Source organism: Corvus cornix, chromosome 20 (assembly GCF_000738735.6).
Source record: "Corvus cornix cornix isolate S_Up_H32 chromosome 20, ASM73873v5, whole genome shotgun sequence".
Taxonomy (NCBI): Eukaryota; Metazoa; Chordata; class Aves; order Passeriformes; family Corvidae; genus Corvus; species Corvus cornix.
The window spans coordinates 8,499,676-8,521,469 of record NC_046349.1 but is presented as its reverse complement, the minus strand read 5'-3'; the positions used below and the strand labels follow the sequence as shown (position 1 = coordinate 8,521,469).

General features: G+C 49.0%; 1 protein-coding gene across 6 annotated transcripts in view; it reads right to left on the bottom strand.

Annotated features, from left to right (window-relative positions):
* Positions 1-21,794, bottom strand: part of MYT1 (myelin transcription factor 1) — a 64,849-nt gene that overhangs the window by 22,951 nt on the left and 20,104 nt on the right. For all 6 annotated transcript variants that reach the window (XM_039563610.1, XM_039563611.1, XM_039563612.1 and 3 more), the window contains exons 2-10: positions 19,266-19,366; positions 12,139-12,193; positions 10,238-10,268; positions 6,982-7,044; positions 6,022-6,269; positions 4,245-5,147; positions 3,473-3,607; positions 2,036-2,126; positions 1,430-1,543 (exon numbers count right to left, since the gene is read on the bottom strand). In XM_039563610.1, the coding sequence (XP_039419544.1) occupies positions 1,430-1,543; positions 2,036-2,126; positions 3,473-3,607; positions 4,245-5,147; positions 6,022-6,269; positions 6,982-7,044; positions 10,238-10,268; positions 12,139-12,193; positions 19,266-19,366 (1,741 nt within the window). The remainder of the gene's footprint in view (positions 1-1,429; positions 1,544-2,035; positions 2,127-3,472; positions 3,608-4,244; positions 5,148-6,021; positions 6,270-6,981; positions 7,045-10,237; positions 10,269-12,138; positions 12,194-19,265; positions 19,367-21,794) is intronic.

The following is a 21,794-nucleotide window of genomic DNA, read 5'->3' as shown; positions in this document are numbered from 1 at the left end:
CTTTTCCTTGACAAGGTGACTGTTGAGAGGGGACCAGACACGATGGGGGTGCAGCTGCACCTTGTTCCTGAGGGCTTACTGGGGACAAGGAGGCAGTGACAGCCCTTTTGCTCTCCCTCAGTGAGTCTGCATCTGGTTTGGATCTCTCAGACTCCAGTTTTATTTTTTCTATCATTTTTTACCTTCTTTTCTTTTTTCCTCTTTTTAAGCAAAACACCGAGGTGTCAGCCTCATCCAACACAATGTTCTTGCAGGCTGTCATGGTGTGGCAGCATTTTCCAGAAGAGAACAAGCTTGGGCATCACTCCCTCACGGGACCCATGACACAGGGTGGCACACAAAGGCCTGAGGACCCCAGTTCAGCTCGGCCCCTGCTGCAGGTTCATTGCAGGGGCGCCAGGGCCTCTCCCCTGCCTGCAGCCCCTCCTAGAGACTGGCTGCTGCAGGGCTGCCTATCATGAATCAATTTGTCTTGCATATAAATTGTATATAAATGGCCTATTGTTATTCTCCTTCCCGTGACCTCTTTCCACCAGAGAGTCCTCGGAGCGGGAGCTCCTTGGAGCATGGACCGTCCTCGTGATGCGCTCAGAGCGCTCTGTGCCGGGCGCGAGCTCCGCTGCAAATAAATAAGTAATCGCCCTAAATGGCCTTTCCAAAGTAGCAAGAGCTGGAGCACCAGGGTGCTCAGCAGTCCTGGTGAGCAAATAAATAAATGAATCAGAGCTCGATGCCTTTGTGGGAGGGCTGCTCGGGGCTCGTACTGTGGTTTTTATCTTGCTCCCATTGCAAAATAACCAACCATATTCCAATCCATCTGTAGCCTCATGAATCACATCAGCTACGGAAGCCAGCATCTATCAGGGACATCCTTAATGGGAGACAGCCCTTTCTCCCAGGAAGAGAGAGACAGGCAAAGTATCAAAATTAATGTGACTGGTTTGGAAACAAGAGGCAGGTTCCTCTCCTCTGAAACATGCAGGCTAAGGAAGAAAAGCAGGTGGACTTTAATGCACAACTGCCATGGAGTGATCTGTGTGTAGCCTAAATCTCCTCCTCCTCCTCATCCTCATCTCCCTCCCTGAGCCCACCCTATTTATAATGCTGATATAATAACCAGCCCTTGCTGGCAGTTTGTGCTGTGGAGCAATCGGCACAAGTGCCTTCTGCTGCACTGCTAAAACCCTTTGGCCTGTAGCCTCAGCATTAATTGATGCTACAGAAGCAATTCATTGTCCTCAATGCTCTCCCTGGGATCATCAATTAAATACCTCCCCACCTTGGCGAGACCTATGATCATAACAACAGGGCTCAGCAGTACCAAGATACAGCTGGAGGGAGCCGTGGCAGCTGTTCCTGTGAGTGTGGCAGGGTGGGAAGGGCTGGGGCAGTGTGGGGATGTAGAGTTGAGCCTTCCTGTCCCCCTTACCTGAGTATCCGGTCAGAATTGGAGCTGGTCTTCGCAGGATCACCAGATTGGGTCTGTTGCTTTTCATGTGATTTGGCTAATTTTTCAGCAGCAGCAATGGGGCACCCAGATAAACTGTGGGAGTTGGTTGGGGGTTTTTTTGAAGGAGAAAAAAAGAGAGAGGGAAACCAAGCATGAGGAATGAGCACAGAAGCCTTCATTTCAGGGACCTAAACTGCACCGAGCCCGTGAGAAAAGTGTTTGCTTCCTCCACACTGAATGAGTAATAAGACAAACTCACCTTGCACCTCATCAAGATAGAATCACAGAGCCATGGATTAGGGAATGGTTTGGGTTGGAAAGGACCTTAAAGCTCATCTCGTTCCAACCCCCCTGCCATGAACAGGGACACCTTCCCCTATCCCAGGTCGCTCCAAGCCCCATCCAACCTGGCCTTGGACACTTCCAGGGATGGGGCAGCCACAGCTTCTCTGGGCACTCTGTGCCAGAGCCTCCCCACCCTCAGAGGGAAGAATTTCTTCCAATCTAGCCCTGTCCTCTGCCAATTTGAAGCCATTCCCCCTGTCCTGTCCCTGTGCTTGTGTAAGAAGAAGCCAAAGGTGGTACCTCCTGTGCGTGTTGCGGTTGCTGTTGACGTGACCCTGTCCTGTGCACCCGGGCGTGGGGCATTTCAAAACGTTCTCATGCATTGCCAAGACTTCGGAGCGAGAAGGGGAAGAGGAGAAGGGAAGGGAAAGAAAAACAACTTAATAAAAATCAAAGAGAAAGAAAAAAGAGAAAATCATCAAGCCTTGTACGCTGGTTTCCTAGAAATCAGGAAACGTGAAATGCTGTAATTAGAATTTGCAGAGAAAAAATAAGAGATTTACAATGCAGCAGTGCCCAGGTCAGCACTAGATTAGCATCTCTGCACACAGCCTGGGCTTTCTCCTCATTTTCTGATTGCAATCCAGTTTCCCTCATCCAGCCCCTCCTCCCCACCCCTGTTTTGGAACAGGTCTCCCAGTTTCAGGTAGTTTTAAGTGATTGAAGTTGTAGCTCTGCTTTTATCCTTAGGACTGATCTTTGTTTGATTTTTTTTTTTATTTTTAATCTTCAGGATTATTGCTTCCTGCAGCGCTGACCTTAAAAGTAAAGCAAATAATTTGATCTGCAAGCTTTTGTTAAGCCCGCAGCTTGTGTTATTTATTTATTAATATTTTTGCTTGCATTCCAGCCTGTGAAGATAGCTGTATTTTCTCCTTGTTTCTTCCAGTTCTGTGTTTATGTCAGGTCTGCAACCTTTGAAATTACTGATAAGGAAGGGCTCCTCTTTATTTTTCGTCTATTATGCCATTATCATAAACATACAACATTGATATTTATGTATCTGTACAGGGAAAGCTATTTAGGGTGCTGGTAGAGAGGTAGAAATAAAATCTCTCTCTGTGCATATGTATATACAAAAATCTGTTATGAGGATGATAAATATTTTCTGTAGAATAGGTGAATCTTGGCATAGCACCTTGGGAATTTTGCAGTGATGAGAGCGCAGGAGACTCAGCAATCCTGCACAATCCTAAATCACTCCTCTCCTTTCCTGCATGGCAACACATCTGGACAGCAAGGAAGAACAATATTCCCTTTTCCCCTACGTAATATCCCAAGTAGGGAAAAATATGCAACTTCTAGTGTAAAGATGGGCACTTCTTAACACACCTCTGGAGGTGGGCAGGCATGATTTTTAAAGCCCCTCTTTGATTTTCAGAGAAGGGATCTAATTCTCCACAGGATGGTGCTAAAAATCCTTTAAGAAGGACAGGACTTCCAAGTAAATCCCCATCACATTTCCTGTGAGTAGCAATAACACTTTGGTGGATAGCAGCACCCAGGATCAACTTGGAAAAGGACCATCCCATGCAAAAACAATGTTATACTCCAAGGAATAACATCAGACTTTTTCTAGGCACTCAGTCATCAAATTCATATCATTTGAGAAATTCCCCCAAGAAAATTAGGCTCCAGCCTAATTGAAGCAGCCCTTGGTATCCACCATGTACTCACTCTCGGGGGGGATCCTGTCTTTGTGCGGACAACCGGAGAGGCTGCGATGGTGAGGGTAAAGTCCCGTGACATGGCCGGTCCCATCGCAACCAGGAGTTGGACATTTGATTTCTCGCTTCTCGGGTCTTGAAGGATCTAAGGATTGTGGGGAAAGGCAGAGGGAAGCAGGTTAGTGGATTTGGAGGTGAAGAAGTGGAAAGAAGACAAGAGCTGAGGATGCTTCTCACCACTTTTCCAGTCAAGCAGCGAGAAATCTTTGGGTTTGGAGGTTTGTTTTTTTTTTTTTCTGGAGGTGGAAGTGTAATACTGAAAGTTTCAAAAATTGAAATCAGCAAAGTGATTTGAGGAACATGGCTCGGAGCATGGAGCCACTCACAGCAACTGAGCAGGCAGCCCAGCTTAGAGCCAGGGGATGCTGGAGCCCCTGCCCTCATGTTTCTGTGGCCAGACTCCTACCACTATTTTAAAAACCACTTGGATTTCAGACCACCCCTTTTGCTCAGGCTGAGATTTTCAAGGTTAACTGACAATTTAGCCAAGTAAATCCTCTTCTCAGAGGGAGAAACCCTTGTGACAGTGTAGAGGACACCATCATTTTGTGCATTCACTGTTGACCTCTAGGATGTCCCCATCTCTCTGGGCATTGAGGATTTGTGGTTAAATTCCACCTGTGGTCTGCGAGCTCCCCCCCATCATCCATTGCTGAGCAGACAAGTTCAGCTCTTCCACCAGGGATGTGAAGGAGGAAGATACACAAATGTTTGTCCCATACCTTTGCCGTAGTAGCTCTTCCGGATGCTGTCCAGCGGTTTGTTCTGTTTGTCCTCCACCTGGAAGTGCTTCACGTGCTCTCCCGGCAGCCGGCTCGGCTCCCGCACGATTTTCACCTGCTCAGCTTTCAGGGCAATGGCTTGTTCCAGCAGCCCCAGGTTCCCCCTGGTCATCATGTCGTACATCTCCGACTCATCGGTCACAGCTGATTTCTGGGAGCGGGCATCGTCATCCTTGTCATCGTCCGACCGGACCTCCACAATGACCGAGTACTCAGGCTTGGGGCTGAACTGCCCTTCACAGTGGCTTTTCTGGGTGTCCTGAGAAGTGTGAGGAGCTTCCTCGCAGATCACTTCAGGAGCCATCTCCTCCTCCTCTTCATCCTCCTCTTCTTCCTCTTCCTCCTCCTCCTCCTCATCCTCTTCCTCTTCTTCCTCCTCATCATCATCCTCCTCCTCCTCCTCCTCCTCATCCTCTTCTTCCGCTTCAGCCTTTTCCAGTTTGCAGGACTCCTCTCCGTTCGCATCATCTCGGGGCTCTGGACACAACTCGCTGCTGCGCTCGCTGGTGACCTCGATGACCTCCTCCGCGTCCTCCGTCTGGATGATGATCTCCTTGTCGCACTCCTCCTCCATGATGATCTCCTTGTCGCACTCCTCCTCCACCAACTCCTCTCCCGCATCCTCATGGACCAAATGCACAACGCTGGATGCCGGCTTGGAGCTCTGCAGCTCCGCTTCGGGCAGCTGCCCTTCGATGGCGAGGGTTTCCTCTGCTATTTGGCCTAAGTTTAGGAGAGAGTTGGCGATTATTTCTTGGTAGCTGCTGTAGTTGGCCTTGCTGGGCCCAGGTGTAGTTGTTGCTGTGTTTTGTCCATAGTGGGTTGATTTCGCTGGGCTTCTCTCTGAAGCAGGGAAAGAATGAATAGAAAGAAAAAGGGAAAAAGAAAGAAAATGTGGAAAAGAACAAAAGAAAAGTGAGGAAATGAGAAAAGGAGGAAAAGAAGAAAGGAGTAAAAGAGAAAAAGAGGGGGAAGAGAAAAGGAAGGGGAAGGGAAAAGGAGGGCGAAGAGAAAAGGAGGGGGAAGAGAAAAGGAGGGGGAAGAGAAAAGGAGGCAAAGAAAGTAATTACATAAACTCATAAAATACAACTTTGTTGCACTTAAATTTAATTGAAACTGGAGCCTGGCAGTTCCACCCCTGGAGCTGCCTAATTTATTGAATTTGGGGATGGCAGGTAGAAAGAGGATTTCCACACGGGACTGATCAGATGTACCGTCTTCCCACTGCCTGCCCCATCAACAGATATCTTACACCCCTGCTCCCAGTGCTCCCCCGGCCAGGGCTCCAAACCAGTGAGCAAGGCAGTGTCAGGACCCCAGATGAACATCCACGTCCTTTGCCATGTCCTTTTCCTATCACTCCTCTGCTCTTGGATAGTGGCCAGATCTGTCCAGGGAGAAGGCTCCTGCTGAGCCCGTCACGGCACCGGTGAGGGACCCTGGCCTCCTTCCCTGCCACACAGCAGGCTCCTCTGTGCTTCCCATGGGTCTTTCCCTAGGGAGCATCCCTGATGGAAAAGCTGTCATTTTTGAGACACTGGAGGCACTGTGCCCTCTCAGCTTAACCAGAGCATTGCCATTGTGCTTCTACCCCATGTAATAATTGAGGGACCCATCCTGTACATAATTCAGAGGAGCTATAACTCCTGGCTGTCAACACTTCCTGCCCTTTCTTCATCTGCAGAACACAGCTCTGCAGTCAATAATGATAAAGCACCTTCTGCTGCCTCGGGGCTGCGGGTCTCCTCCTGCTCCATGGCCTCCGCCTCGTCCTCCTCCAGCATCCCCTCTGACTCATCAGAGCCGGACTCCTCCTTGGCCTCGGCCTCCTCGCTGCCATCGCTGTCGACGTTGTAGCCTTCATCCAAGGCCAGTTTGAGCGGATGGGATTTCCTCTTTGACACCAGGTGTTCAGCCTCCGCATCCTGAAGTTTCCTCTTCTTGGCTAGAGGGCAGCTTTGTAAACTGCAGATGGGATCAAGGAGCAGAGAGGAGGCATTGCCCAGTGAGAAAGGCCTGGCTACCTCATCCCAACTGGTTAGGTAAAGGCAAGTGGGACAAATACACAAATACCACCAAAAAAATCATCCAGCACCCCAGATTTTTAGCTAGTTTAACCCCTTGTGACCAGATGTGCTCTTAGACCTTGACTTTGTGCAACTACATCAACTATTTCCTGGAAATCAGCACATGGATGTTGGGATGTGGCATCCCAGGACTAATGTTGGTGACAGGCACCAAGAAACCAGGCATGGGATGCAGAACCAGCCCCTGGGACACGTCCACCAACTGCTCCAATTTCACCATCATGGCATGATGAAAACCCTCAGTTAAGGCTGGCATGGCCTCCAAAGCAGCCAATGTGTTCTCATTTGCCTTCCCCATCCATAGAGACACCAGGCAGACCAAAATCTCCACCCATCAGCAGCTCCCACCAACCCCAGACAGCGGAGTCAGATACTTCTGGCCAAGTTTGGGGTCTGTAGGAAGGCTACTATGAGCCTGGAAAAGCAGATCCCCTCAGGATCCCTTAGGGATGGATGGAGAGCCAGAAACAGGAAGATTTGGGGCAGACAAGTTGGGTTGCTGCTCTGAACCAGACTTTCTCCAGTGAATGCCTGTCTTTGGGTCTGTTGCTCACATTTTTCCATCCCCACTACCTCCAACCCCGCCTCACCTTCTGTGTCTCGCATACTTCCCACGGATATGTCCTGAGCCGTTACAGCCTGGGGTTGGACAGCTTGGGAGGGAAACAAACAACCATCAGGAACTGCAAGAGGACTCAGAGAATTCATTTTTAATTAGGATTGTATTAACTACGGTCAGTTGGACAGGTCCTGTGCCCAAGGAACAAGCCAACTGCAGACAGGAAGGTAATTTCCTTCAAACGGTTCAGTTTGTCTCTTTGAATTCCAAGGGAGGAGGGCAGGAGAACAGCCTTGCAGTTTGATAAAAATTAATGAAATTACTCACCCCATTTAATTAGATGAACGGTTCACTATAGTTTTATGAGTATGTTTAATTAAAGATTTGCATGTGTAAGAGCGAGCTTTTAAAGGCAGACTGCTACTGCACTCTGCCTCCCCGCTGCTACTCTCCAGTTTTCTTTTTCTCAGGAGGAAAACATGGGTTTTTCCCTTATCTGGTGGCTTGTCAGGGACCTGGGGCTCCTCACAGTAAGAAATGTGTGGGTTTTTGGGAAGAGCAGACTGGGACTCTATCAAGGAGGTTTTAGCCAGACACATTAGATGGAGATCACCAGGACTAAAATCCTCAAAACCTCACTTTTGGGGGAATGGATGGGATTTAATTGACTAGATCTCCCAAATCCCTGCAATTTTTTCCTGCTGCTCTACAGAAGAGGATGAGTTAAAGGCTTGCAGGGAGCTCTGAGCCCGCTCACAGCCACTGCCGCCTTCGCTTGAGCATCCCTCGCACGGGACCGTGCACCTCCCCTGCAGGAGTAATTAGTCCCAGCTTCAGGAGCTGTAAGGGCTCCAGATAAGAAGCATTAAAGCAAACATTTTCTGGCAAAACCAGATTATGGCATTGATTATAGGATGCCCAAGTGACTTGCCTGATGTCTGAGGAATTCTGGAGTCGTGTAGGATTAATAACCTCATTTAGCACTGTATCACCCTCAGCCTGGGAAGTTGGAAGTGCTAATGAAATCTCTTGATGACAGTGCAAAGGGAGAAGGCACCGCCAGCCCAGAGGGGATCTGGCCAGCCTGTTATTCTTGGAGTAAAAGACATGGGACAACATTAAACAGTACCAAGTGCCAAGTAAGGCTTTAGGGACTCAGAATTTCTGCTCTCAGCAGAGCTCAGCCCTTGCAGAAAGCTGAGGACACGGAGAGTCTGGCTTCACTAATGGGTGCCGGAGCTTGGGAGCACCAGCGGGTTATTAATGGTTCACCTCCCCAGAATACAAGTCAGATCTTTGTGTTCAAAGAATATAATTCAATCCAGAACCGGGGTAGGACAGGGCTGCTGAGCTGTCAGGAGAGCTGGAATCCTTCCTTCAGGCAGACCAGCTTGCTTTAGGTTAGCAAAGCAAATGCTGAGAGGGCAAATGGTGGCAGCGCATCCCCTAAGGGGACACAGTGCTCTGGGGAGGTGGAAGCTGCACCTCATGGCTCCTCCAGATAAGTCCCCCCTTCCTGCTGTCCCCTTTGCTCCTGACCTGGCTTGAACCCGTGATGCTGAACACCTTCCAACGCCATCTCTTGTGGGATGGCTCCCAGCTCTTCCGGCATTCACACACAGCCCCAGACCCACCATGCCTGGGGTCTGGCCTGGCAGCGCGGTGTCCCTTTTCCAGCAGGACACTCCAGATCACAGAGAACAAGATCTCATCCCACTAATGTGTAATGGGAAGAAGGAGCTTCCTTCTTCGTTGCTTATGATCTAAAAGTCTTTAATTTTAATTGCCCTCAGTCCTGACTGAGGCTGCTCTGTCCCAAGCAGCCCCAGCCACGCTTTCAGTGACTGCACACCAAAAGACAGAGTGGTGTTTATGTCACCAGTGACTTGCCTGAAAAAGGCCTTATTCAATGGCAAACAAGAGCAGCTCTGATGAAGACGTTACAGACTTTTATAAGTTTTCCTGTATCGATTAAAGCTGATTACCCATCACCCCATTTTAGATGTGGTTAAATGAAGCCTGCAGTAAAAAGTATGTAGGAAAGAGCCAAGCGGTTCAGCATCGAGGTTTGCCGAAGCAGGTGTCGATTTGGAATGTTTCTGGCTTCAGTGTGTTGATTTAATGCCTTTAAAAAGCACCAGCACAAAGGTGATGCCCTACATGCTCTGGGCCAGGCTTTCCCTCCCCACTCTCCGTTGGGGAGGTTTCGTGTATTTTGGCAGGAGTCCCAAAATGGGGAACGGGCTTCGAAGTCTATTAAAGCTGCTCTCCATCCCTCAAGAGCCACCACACCGACCAGCTCTCCCCCTCTCCGCAGCCTTCATCTGCTTGACAAAAGGGCTTCTTATTGTTATGCAGACGATGCCCTGCTTCCAATTAGTCGATTAATCGTCCAGTTATTCAGGCAATTAGGTGACAGCTGCAGAGATGGCTTTGTGGAGCACTCTGTCCTGCCCCTTAGATATGTCACCTGCTCCAATTACCACCTCCACTCAAGTGTTCAGCAATAAAAGTTGGAGAAGGGGCATGCCCAGCACTGGCTCCTCCCGGCTCTCCAGAGTAATAGGAGAGTGGAGGAGCAAAATGCTCTGAAATTGGGTTGGTTTAGGTCCAATTACTCTTTGACACACGTGGCTTTTTAAGGGAGGCTGCAAGGAGAAGCGGCCCGTGCTCTTACTGCCTGTCCAGGTCAAAGGCTCCTGCCTCTGGCATAAGCCCCTGTGCAAGGTTTAGTGGGAGCTTAGAGGTGGGAGAGGCTGTTACATCTAATGAGAAGCTCTGGAGGGCTGCAAAGGCTCAGCTCCTGCTCTTTTGGCTGCTGCTGTTGGCATCCCAGCACTGCTAAATGAGTGACAACAGGACCCCGGTGAGTGAACAGGGAACAGGGGGCCCAAGGAGCATCTGGCACCAGAAGTGATGTGACAAATATGTGGAAAAAACCTCTGTTTAGTAGGATGTTGACCCTAATGATCCTGAAACACAAACTGTGGGCATTAGGTTTGACTGGGGTTTAGATCTGGGGTGGGACAGTGGATGCCTGGAGGGTCTCCAGTCTTATGTGATTCATCCAGAGCTCCTGTTTTAATTTCTTTAACTCTTGTGATTCCTCTGATGTGTTGTCAAGTGGTACCCTGAGGGCTTGGACACAACCAATACAAGCCCCCCAGCAAGACCCCATTAGTCCCACGGGCTTGCTCCCCTCACCCAGGTTTCCAAGCTGAGGGGCTTATCTCAAGCCATGTGTCCCACCCATCCCTCCCATAGCCAAGGAGGAGCAGGGTCCTTACCTCACCTCCTGGCCGATGAGCTCCGTGGGCACTGGGAGAAGGGCAGGATGCAGCAATGGAAACAAACACAAGATCAGAAACACACCGAGGGTGCCTGCCCCCCCCCCCCCAAGACTGAAACTCTCCCGCCTGCGGCCGGGTTTCTATTGCTTCCCTGGGCATCCCATTTGGAAAAGAAAGGGCCAATCTACCCTGCTGCCATTTGCTGCATGCCAGCCTGTAGTAAATTATAATCCTGCCTTGTAAATCCTCACGCCTGTGCTTATTTTCAAGCAGGTGAGTGCATGTTGGCAGCATCAGGGACTACCTCTCTTCTTTGAATCTGTGATGACTTTGAAGTCAATGGAGCTGTTCTGACATGCATGCATGTAACTCAAACACTTCCAAATAAAGACCGAGTTTTCTCATGCCCTCGTCTCTCTTTTTGCCCTTTAAAGCTGCTCATCAATTTCTTCTTTCACAGTTCACAACTGTTTTCCTGCAATGGCCGCATTCACCTCTATAACACCAGCATTTTTCTCCTTTCCTTGTCACATCAGACTGATGCAGGAGCCACTGCCAATGCTCAGACATATGGTGGGGATTTGTTACTTGGGGTTTAGGGTAAACAGGAGTTTGTAGGATTTTCAGGGAGTATTCCCCACTTGTGAATAAGAGGGTTTCTCACTGCTCACAATAAGAACATACAACAACTTCACATCACAGCTGAAACCTTACATCCAGCCAGAAATCCAAATAATCAACAGGAAAAAAAAAAAATCCCTCAGCACAAGTCTAAATTTGCCCAGGCTAAAAACCATAACACGTTTGCTCAATTTGTTTGAGCTAATTGGGTTTCCTGGGATCCAGCTCCCGGTGGGATGACTCACAAGCTTCAACAAACTGGAGGCAGTGACGAGTCCCAGGGTGCAGGCAGTAAATTACCTTTTCACATCAAGAACCCGGATTCAAGCACAGGGAAGGCAGGGTGCGAGAAAATAAATAGAATCAGGGCACTCTCATTTGCAACCTGAACGAGCACCTCTGTGTGTGTGCAACAAAGCAACGAAATCCAAATATTCAAGCTCAGTTCAACACAGCTGGCAACATCTGGGTTTGGTTTTTTTTTAAAAGGTGCAGATGCTGTGAAGAGCAAGAAGGAAGGAAGGTGAGGACGAAAGGAAGGTGGTCCAGCCCAGATGTAGGACGAAGCTGCAGTCCCTGCAGCCATCACACCTTTCCAACCTTGTTGGTGTCTCACTTCCAGCCTTCTTTGTCACTCGTCACATCTACAGCCACAAAAATGAACCAAAAAATAGAGGGGCAGGTCTGTAACCATCACACATGGCTATGGGACCACCTGAGGTGACACCCTGGGCTCTATCAGAGCCTCTCACCTTCTCCCAGAGGGAAAGCATGAAAAGAATTTCAGTTCTCCTTTTTTTTTTTTAATCAGGAAATAAATTGCAATCAATCTTTGCATTAACCAGTTGTTTGTCCTCCCATCCCTGCCAGGGGATGGCCCATTTGCTTCTCCAGCGGAGCTACTTCTGCCAGGCGCTCTCAGATGTGCGACTTCAAAGCCGCTGGCAGAGTGAGCATGATGAAAGCCCCGGGAGCTGATCTGAAGCTCCAGTGATTGCCATCCCCTACAGCAAAGCAGGCACAGGGGCTTTTTTTCCTTATTTGCTTGTTATTTTCCTTCAGCTGTGTGTAGAGGATGAGGGTTAAGTATCATAAGGACCTGTAAAGTTTTGTCATTGGGACTTTTGGAGGTTTGTTTAGAGAAATTTCGGTGGGGTTGGGGCAGGGGAAATGAGCATAACTTGACGAGTCAAGCCTGGACTTGAAAAATCAAAGCCTATTTGGGACAAGGAAAGGGCAGGGAGCTGAGGTCTGTACAGCCCAGTGCTCCCGCTCACCTCGGATAGACTTGGATCGCGTGCGTGCTCTCTTATCGTCATTTTCTAAACTCATCTGCAACAGAAGGAAAGAAATCATTACTGAAAGATAACCAGAAAATTATCATTAAGGGACAAGCTCGTATGTGGTTGTGGCTTTGTGTAAATACTTGGGCGGCTGGGAAAGCTTTCCCGTGTTTTTGAGATGGAGGCTTCTTGCCTCGATGCTGTTGTTCAACCCACAGTGCACAGATTTAGCAATTTTAAATTAATTTTCACATCCTGGGACACAGGAAGGACTTTTTCTGTCAAGTAGCACAGAGGGACAAACACCCAGATGTGTTGGCTGTGCCTGAGATAGGGCAGAACTGATTTCTCTGGATTTACAGCACAGAACTGCTGTGAGCACCTGGGTGGAATGCCAACACAGAATCAGAAACCTCTGAATATGTGCCTGAGCTGATCTCCTGCCTGAAAAGGGCAATTTTGCACAAGTGCCCTAAAGAACAACCTCTCCTCTCTGCTTAAATTTGCCACAAAGAGGTCTGCATCTAAATAACCCACAACGTGGACATCAAACATGAGGTCTGCAGGGAACACAGGCATGAATAAGTAACATCGGGGACTTCAAAGTTCTGGATATTAATTAAACATCACCACATGCCACAAGGTAGCAGAAGGATGAAGTGCAGCCACCTCTGGAGTGCAGCACCTTTGAAACCAGGCAGTGCCTGGAGGTGGGAGCAGGAAAGCACGGACCTCCATGGCACAGCACAGAAGTGTGGCTGGAATAATATAAATGGGATTTCATTAAAGTTGTCAAAGGAGCTGCTGAAGTGGTCAAAGAGCTGTTTTATGTCTCCCCCTCAACACAGATGCTCTCTCTGCAGGCAGGAGTGTTTGGCAGTAAATGCCAAGGGGGAATGGCAAGATCAGGGTGTGAGCAGGGAGGGGGATCAGAGCCTGGTAGGTTGGGAAGACAGTTTAGGTTTTACTGCAGTGTTACCGTGTGGGACAGTTCCTCCAGAGATTACAAGGAGAGAGAAAAGGAGACGAAAGAACCATTTACAAGTGGGATTTGACATAATAAAAACAAACTCTCTCTGGAATATCCTCTACAGGCCCAGTTAGAGAAGGAACAAACCAGCTCCTGTATCATTCCTAAAGGAGGAGATTCCATGGCTCCAGCACTCCTGACAGAGCAGGGACACCATCAGCTGCTCTCCCCAGTCCAGAGGCAGGAAGGGACATGCAGCAGAGCACGTGCTGCTCCACTGGCAGTCGGGATGGTGCAGGTAGGGTATGTGCTACTGCATCCCCACATGCACCCTACAAACCTTTCTCAATGAATGCAAGTCCCCGTTCCCAGCAGAAGGGCCAGGGCTCCCCATCCTCAAAGGAGGCCCTGCTTGACTCTTTCCCTGAGGTTTGGGAGCAGCAAGGAGGGAGGGAGGGAGGCTGCTGGGGCAGACAGGGAGAGGGGACCAAGGTCCCCAGCCCTCGGGGCACCACAGCTAAAATCCCCTCGGAGAGGAGGGATGAAGTTTCCCCAAGCACCTCTCTCCTTCACTCTGCCACCTTCCAGAAATTCAGTGTTAACATGCCGTGATTTGTTAGACAGGAAAGCTGGAGACGAAAGAAGAAGAAAAAAAAATAGTGGGGCTGGGGGGAATCAAAACCTGGAGCAATTTATGCACCCTGTCAGCATTCTGCTCATGGCACGGCGGTGTTGTGCTCCACGTTTATTACAATCTTCCCAATAACACAGCGGACAATTACTATAATTTGTATTTTTAAAGCCGCGGCTCCCTGCGGACCAATGGCTCCCGTTTAAAGTGTGGAGAGGAGCAGGTGTCACAGGGACTTCATTACATTTATGAGCCTTTCAGCGCCGGCGTGCGCTGAGCTCGCTCCCTAATGCCGCCGCACGCCGCCAGTACAACGGCACCTCGGATTGCTGGGAGCCTCCAACCTACAGGAATTTCAGAGAGGGCTTTTTCTTTCTTTTTTCTCTCTCTTTTTTTTTCTTTTTTGACAATTCTCTCAGGGAATTGGCATGTGCTGGGGTGGTGAGCCGGCAATGTGGCTTTTCTGCAGATCAAAGTGGCAGAGGAGGTCAGGCTGTGGGAAGGGCAATGGGCATTGCCTGCAAGGGGCCAGCTCTGGCCAAAAAAGAGGGACTGGGACCCACATGGACAGCATGGAAAAGCAAAGCACAATTTCATTTTTCTTAGCCAGGGAGGTGGGATGGGCTCAAGCTGCTTGTCTATAAATGGGGGAGATCCCATTTCAGGTCACATTTGCCTTCAGGAGTTAAAGATCACATCTGAGCTGGCATCCAGGCCCCTCACTACTCCACAGCACCTCAGAGCAATTCCTCCCATTGCCTCCCCTTCCTCTTTCAAGCCAGGATCAAATGCCCTGGGAAGACAGGAACCGATTCAGTCACCACATGAGGAAAGGGGATAGGAGCTACCTAAGGCAGGGACAGACCCACAGAATCACAGAATTCTCAGGGTTGGAAGGGACATCTGGTGACCCAACCTTGCTGAGGACCAAAGAATGGAAAAGCCAAATAGGCTGCCTTGCCTGGCCTATTATACAAGAAAAAAAACCAACCCAACTCCAAACTTCTAAATTATTGGGAGTTTTCCCCATAGGCAAGACCCCATTACTTGTTTAGAGAACTTGGCACAGCCTCACTGCGGTGTACTTAAAATGTTTCACTTACATCACCATGGGGATGGGGTGGGTTCTGCGCTCCCAGATTCTGTTTTCTACAATCAAGCTCCTTTTTTCAGCTTAAACCAACAGCAGGATCATCCTCAAAAATCCTTGTTTCCCTCCAAAGTGCAGAAACATCAGGAATAAGATCCATTTCATAGCTCAGCCCCTGCTCCTCCCAGGCAACTTAAATAACCGGCAGAGCCATGACTGCATTTCTGGAGCCTCCATGATATCAGGCTCAGATGCAGGAAGGTTACATGAAACCATTGTCCTTTATTGTTGCCATCTCAGCCAGAAGCCCTCTAGACAGATCGTTTTAATGTGAAATTTCAGGTCACACAGTGCATGTTTGCAGTCCTGGAGACCAACAGGGTATTTTCATTAGGTCTCTCTCTTGTTCACATAACAGCCAGGCTGAGGAGCTGTCTGGATTTCACTCTTATTGCTTTAACTCTGAATGAAAACAAAGCAATCCAAAAAGGAAACCTGCAAATAAATTATTGCTGCCAGATGCCAACCACAAGCACATTAGCCTGGCTAGAAAAGACAGAGGTTCATTCTACACCTCCTCACCTTATCGATGGGTTATCTCTCAGATTAAATCAAAATAAGCATCCAGCAAATTTCCTAACCCAACACTACAGGAAAGGACCCTGTGCTGCTTCTCAGAGTACTCCTCCAGGATTCAGCCCAGTGCTCTGCCTGTGGTAGTCAGGGCAACCTTGGGAACATCACTTTTTCTCTACATGCCCCTTTTCCCTCTCTTCTCCAAAAGTAAGAAATTTTGCCTCATGTGTTTACCCTGCACTAAGAAGCTCCCCGACATGAGCAGAATACAAGTTAGAATGATAATTTGTCAATACTGCAGACCTAAATCAATGATGTTCAGACAGATGAACTTGAAAAATAGTTTAACCCGAGCACAATGTGAATTTTAACAGCCGGGTTCTACAGTAAAGGTCTTGTTCTGCTGCCAAGGCAGCAATACAGCATGGATCTGAAGTTCCATTTCATGGAGTACCTACAGGCTTGACATTTTCTTCTTCCTTCTTGTCTTAATACAAATTTCCTTTCCAATGGAAGCCTGAGGAACATAACAGAACACAAAACCCACTGGGAGCCCGGCACATGCTGATGCCCAGGTGTGCCTGGGCTTCGACAGCTCTATGCAAATCTGCCATTAAAGGCCCTGCCGAAATTCCCCCTGGTCAGCAGTAATACTTTATATGTATTCAAGAGCACCACAGAGCTCAGAGAAAATAAACACCCTGAAAAAGCCTTCAGCTGGACAAAGGGAGGTAAGGATTCAGCAGGAATATTTATTTTACACTGAAGGCAGCAGAACTTCCATCGGTGCTTATTTGTGGATGTAGCAAAATGCCAATTGCAAGTGCCTGAGCTTTAGAGGGACAGACAGACACACACTGCCTCTATTTTTAGTTTTTTAAACCCCCAAACTTATATTTGCCTAGCAGCAGAAGGAAAATGCCAGAAGAAATTATATTCTTTCCTACAGAACTGTTGAAAAGGGGTTTTCTGTTTGGTCCTCCCCCTCTTGCAGATCCAAAGAGTCCCTTCTTTAGTTCCTCAAGGGAAAAGGCAGCAAAACTGCCTCTCAGTGAGGATGGGTTGGAATGGCCTGTCCTGATTTCTCTTCCCTTGTTTTGTTTTCCTGTGAGGAATTCCTTCTTGGCTGTTCGAAGGCTGAACACATTTGGAAAGACCTGGATATGGGTCTCCAAATTTCTCCCCTTTCCTTTTTGTAAAGTGTCACGGTTCCTTTCGTCACTGCAGAAAATGAGGAGGACTTTGTCCTGCTGGACCTTCTCTAACTGGGAATTTTTTAAATAAATAAATAAGGGGTGATGGAGGAAAAAATACCCTTGATCAACAGTGTGCCTCTACTCTTAAAAAAAGGCTCAAGAGTAGCTCCCAGCTGCTGTTTTATAACCACGCTCTGAGATTAGGAGGATTTTTTTCCCTCTGCTTCCTTTAGGATCTTCCTAGCTGCTTGATTTAAATCCTCCTGACGTTCCACCTATTGTGAGTCCTGTTCTCGGCTGAATAAGCTCCCGTCTGCCTTTTGCTCTGACTGCTTCCAGGAAAGGACACCCTGCACGGTGTTCCCGGGCTCGGAGTCGGCAGGGGGAGGATTTTGCCTTGACATGTTGAGATGCAAACCCACAGCTTGTACCCACCTCGAATCCGACACTCCAGCTGTGTCACAAACATCCTCCTGAAGCCGTGCTGTCACTTTGCATTTGCAGAAAGGTCCAGCCCCCCCCCCCCAAAAGCACCCAGTGCTGCGAGTGAAGTGCTTCCCGAGTGCTGCTGCTCCGCAGCGATGGCAGCAGCATCCGCCACACTCGAGGGAAGCGGAGCAGAAGAGCTGCTCCTGAGCATCACGTCTGACACAGGCGCAGCTGCACCGTTGCCTCCGCAGCGCTGACAGCCCAGCATTAGGCTGGGTGATTTCAGAGGCCGTGGTTAAAGTTGACACACACTTTCCTCTCGACTCTTGGGAAGTGCTACAGCGCTCATTCCCAACGCCAGTGAGACCTAAGTGGCTCTGTACGTGCCGACGGCTCCCACGCCAGAAGAGGAGGGGTAGGGAAGGGGGGGGGGAGAAAATTGTAGTTCTTCAATCTCATTGTTTTCCAGCTCGGTGATAAGACAGCTGCCGTTTCCATGAGATTATCTTTGAGTGGTACAGTATGAGGGGATTGCCAAGGTGCATCTCTGCGAAGGGGACAGCAGGGATGGGCTCTGCTGGCCCCACCACCATCCACCCTACCTGTCCTGACAGCAATCAGCCCTCACCAACAACCTGCCTGCTATTCAGCTGCCTCCCAGGAAAATAGAGAAGATTTGAGAGACAAAGGTTCATTTTGCCACCAGACACCATGGTCCAGGATGAGCCCTGGCAGCAGTACCCAGGCTCAGCTGGCTCTTGTGCAGAGATCAGCTCTCCCCAGCACTGCAGAGATCTCATTTCAAACCTGTCATGGGAAATTTTATCCCATGCCTGGACTTCTTTAGAGACAAAAATAAATAAGTAAACGTGCCCCACATCCCATTGTCCTTCACCGCTGCACATCCTGTGGAGTACGAGCTGTGACTGGCATGAAAAACTGCATTTAAATACAATATATATTTATGAGCACACAGAGAAGTGCAAGCATGTGCACACAATGCAGGCCCAAAGGTTAGAGAGTGATCGAGACCTCTCCCCCCGTGAGGTAAGAGGGCTGCACACTCTCATAATATCCACACTCCCTTCAGACTCCCCCTCCCCATCCCCTCCTCTCACCCCGAGCCAGGCACTCAGATAAAACACAGATAAGCAGAGCTGAGGATTGCAGGAAATGGTTAATGTTCCTGATGTGCTTGTTAGAGGCAGAGCACCAGATGAGCACCAGGTACTGGGAATGTTACCTTTTGTAATCATTACTTTATTAACATACGACAATCTTATTAAATCTAACCTAAGTGCTTATTTGGCAGGTTCAATAGAAAAGCCTTAATTGAGCTCATTTTAAATATAGCAACAACTGCTTACTCTGCTTTCTAAGAAGGTGTGAACTTTCCTGGCGACACCTGCGTGCAGCTGACAGCTTGTTAGTGAAGAAGGATGTTTTTAAGAGTGGATTTTTGCTGGTTTGGGGTTTTCCCAGGGTTTGGTTTATCTGGGGATACAGGAAGAGTTGATAACATCAGTCACCTAAGGAAGCTTCCTCATCACCCAGGTGGGTCCATCCAGTCATTGGAGACAGTGCCTCACTACTGAGAGGCCAAAATAGGACAGGAAGTGCCATTTGTGTAGTGAACAGCCCGGTTCTCTGCTTAATTAAAGCTTCCTAATCTGCTGGGAGTGAATCTGCCAGGAGGTTTGACAGCCTTGGCTGTACCTCTTTCATCAGCCACAGCTGCAGCAGTAAATGAGTGGCTCTGTTGAGCCCCAGGAGCTGTCCAGGGTCCCGGTGGGGATGAATGACTCGCTTGTCCCCTCCAAAGGCACCACAGCTTCACCTGGTGTTCAAGGGGCTCCTTCCGACCAGCCGGAGCCTTGGAGAAAGGGCCTATTTTAACAAGCCTGGGAGTGACCTAAATACCCAGATCTGAGCCACCCTTGAAGGATGGCACCGGAGAGGAAGACAAGGATTTAAATATCTGGACTCCAAGCCAAATTTTGACAGCTGGAAGCCCTCCCTGCCCGGATTCACTATACAGGAGGTTTGGCTGTAGCAAGGGGACAGAGATTTCCAAGTCCTGCCCATCACTTTGTGGGTACCAGAAAGGCCCCATTCCCCCAGGAGCAGCTGGTCCATAAGGAGCTGGAGCACATGTGGCCCTCATCCCATGGCCAACACATGGGGTGGGGAGGGGTCACTGTCCTAAAAAGTCCCTGCTTGTGTGCTCACCTTGATGTGTGCGCCGTGCAGGCCGGCGGCTCCTTCACAGCTGCTGATCTTCTCTCCACAGGTCCACCTCTGATTCAGCAGCTCACCCCGAAACTCATTTTCTGAGGAGGGAAAGAGGAGCATGGGGTCAGGACCCAGAGTCAGCCCAGCATCCCATCAGCAGCATCAACCAGAGGTGGCAATGCAGTATTTATTCCCTGCCTGCTTTCTTTAATGGCCGTACAAATCCTGAGGGCCTCCATGTCCCAAGCAGGACCCCAGGGTTCTGTGCCAAGGCCAAGAGCCCCAACCATAAAGAATTTCCACCCTTAGCCTACCCCAAGCGCTGCAACTCTGCTCAGCTTGGTCCTCAGCTGGAAAACATGCTGTTAACAGCTGAAAATTAACATTGGAAGACTGGGATAATTCAATTTTAGGGTGATGTACATCCAAGATGGTTCCTAAGATAGGTGACTGTCAAAGTCACCTTTATGTATTTGTCCTTAAACAGCTGTTCTCAAGCCAGGAGGGCAGCCAGGGGGACTTTTCAAAGTGTCACAGGAGAATCATTTGTGTTAGAGACTCCAAATCCTGTTTGAAGCACTGTGTTCCAGCCTGGACCTTCAGAAAAGGCTCAGGGCTTCGAGACAAAATCCAAGACTTGCTGAAACATTATTCTGCTTTGGAGAAACTCCGAGGAAAGGGAGTGGGGAGGCACAGATGGCCAAGCAGATGATGAAATCCAAGCAAAATGAGGGAAAGAAGCTAGAAATGGACAGAAGAAAGGAGAACAGAGGGAGGAAATATCAAAAAATAAGAAATAAAGATGTTTCAATAGCACATTCATAGGCCAGCACTGCCTGCCTGCTTATCTAAAGCATTTCCCTCAGCATCCTTCTCCCAACAGCACGTTCTAAAGCAGGAGCATCCTCTACGGGATGCGGTGGGGGCAGGAGCAGAGAGAGGGTTAAACTGTGGAAACAATGGATGCTGGATAGCGCCAAAGATAGCTCAGAAGATTTTTCAAAGGTTGAGAGGTCACAAGATTCAACCACGAGGAGGAAAAACTAGCAACACACATGCAGACTCGTCCTCTCTGGGCCTGTTTTCTCATGTGTGCCCAAGTCACACGCAAAGGGTGAATCCTGGAAGCTGCTGTGCATAAATCTGGCTCAAGGTGCCAGCTTGTCCTTGCCAGAGGCCCTATCCCAAAGTCCCGTGCCTTCATCCCTTTAAGCAAGAGGAGAGGAAGGGACTGAGTGTTGGGGCACGGAGCCTTGCCCAGGCTGAAGGTGTGTTGGCCACACCAGCTCAGAGCCTTCCAGCCTGCTCCAGTCACTCTGCCCAGCCCAGCTGGAATGGCCAAGGCAGCTCTGTCAACACTGGAATCAGGTTTCCTCTATTCCATGCTGCTTAAATGCATCTGGTCTCCAGGGAGGATCAGCTTGCACTGCTGGCTCTGCCCTTTCCACCTCCCTCCGGATCCTGGCTTCAGCAGAAATGAAGCTCACTGGTTATGTGAAGGACACATCTGTTAACCCCTGCCTGGGCCACCCACGAGGAGGTGGGGGATATTGCCTTAAATACATTTTCTAGCCCATGGGAAGCAGATCCCAGAGGGAATGGCATATTCTGGGGTCCCCCTCCTGGCCCTGAGGTGGGACAGTGATAGCTCAGAGCCTGGAGCACTTGCATCCACACCCCTTGGAAAATTACCTAGATGCTCAGCTGGTCTGATGGATCACTGCCTGGCATTCACATCCCAAGGGAAACCACCAGCTTTCCCCCAACAACTCCCTCCTCAGTACCATCCACCTACTCAGGACTGGAGCACACACTGGAGTCTCAGACAGGCTGCTTTTCCCCATCAACATTTATGACAAGCCACCGCCATCCTCTGCCAAACTGTGTTCTTTCCCAGACCTTGAATCTATCTGTCCCCTTCTGGGATATCTACAGCTGTGAGCCAAAGCACTGCAAGTTGTGTGGAATCCTGGTACTAAAGAACCAGTTCCTTGAAATGTTTGGGTCGCCCTCATCCACCCCAAACAAGATGATGTGGAAACTTGGGAGGGAGACCATAGGAATTTGGAGCGTTAATCAGACTAACATGTGTTTTACTTTACATTTCCAATGAGAGAAGAAAGCATTAATTTGCCAGAAAAAAAAGTTAACCCTCCAAAGAATCACAAAAAAGTCCCCCAAAAATAAACCTCATAGGAAGCTTTGGAGTGAGGATGACTAGAAAACGAGGAGGGGGCTTCCTGGTGACAGTCAGCTCTCACACATGTCCTCACAGTGCCAGGGGAGCCCCCACTGCAGCCCCGCCCTGTCCCCAAATCTCTGCAGAGGTTACACCTGCTATACCAAAGTGATGGGGTGAGGGGAAGGTTCTGTAGAGAAAACATGGGGGGGTGCAGGCTTCCTTTCCTCATAAGATGCATCACTGCATATTTAAACTGAAAGACTAGGAGGAAAACATATCAATCTTCATTTGTTCCTCCAAGTGTAAGAAAAGGAAAAGGAAGGGAGGAAAATTTTTCTTCATTT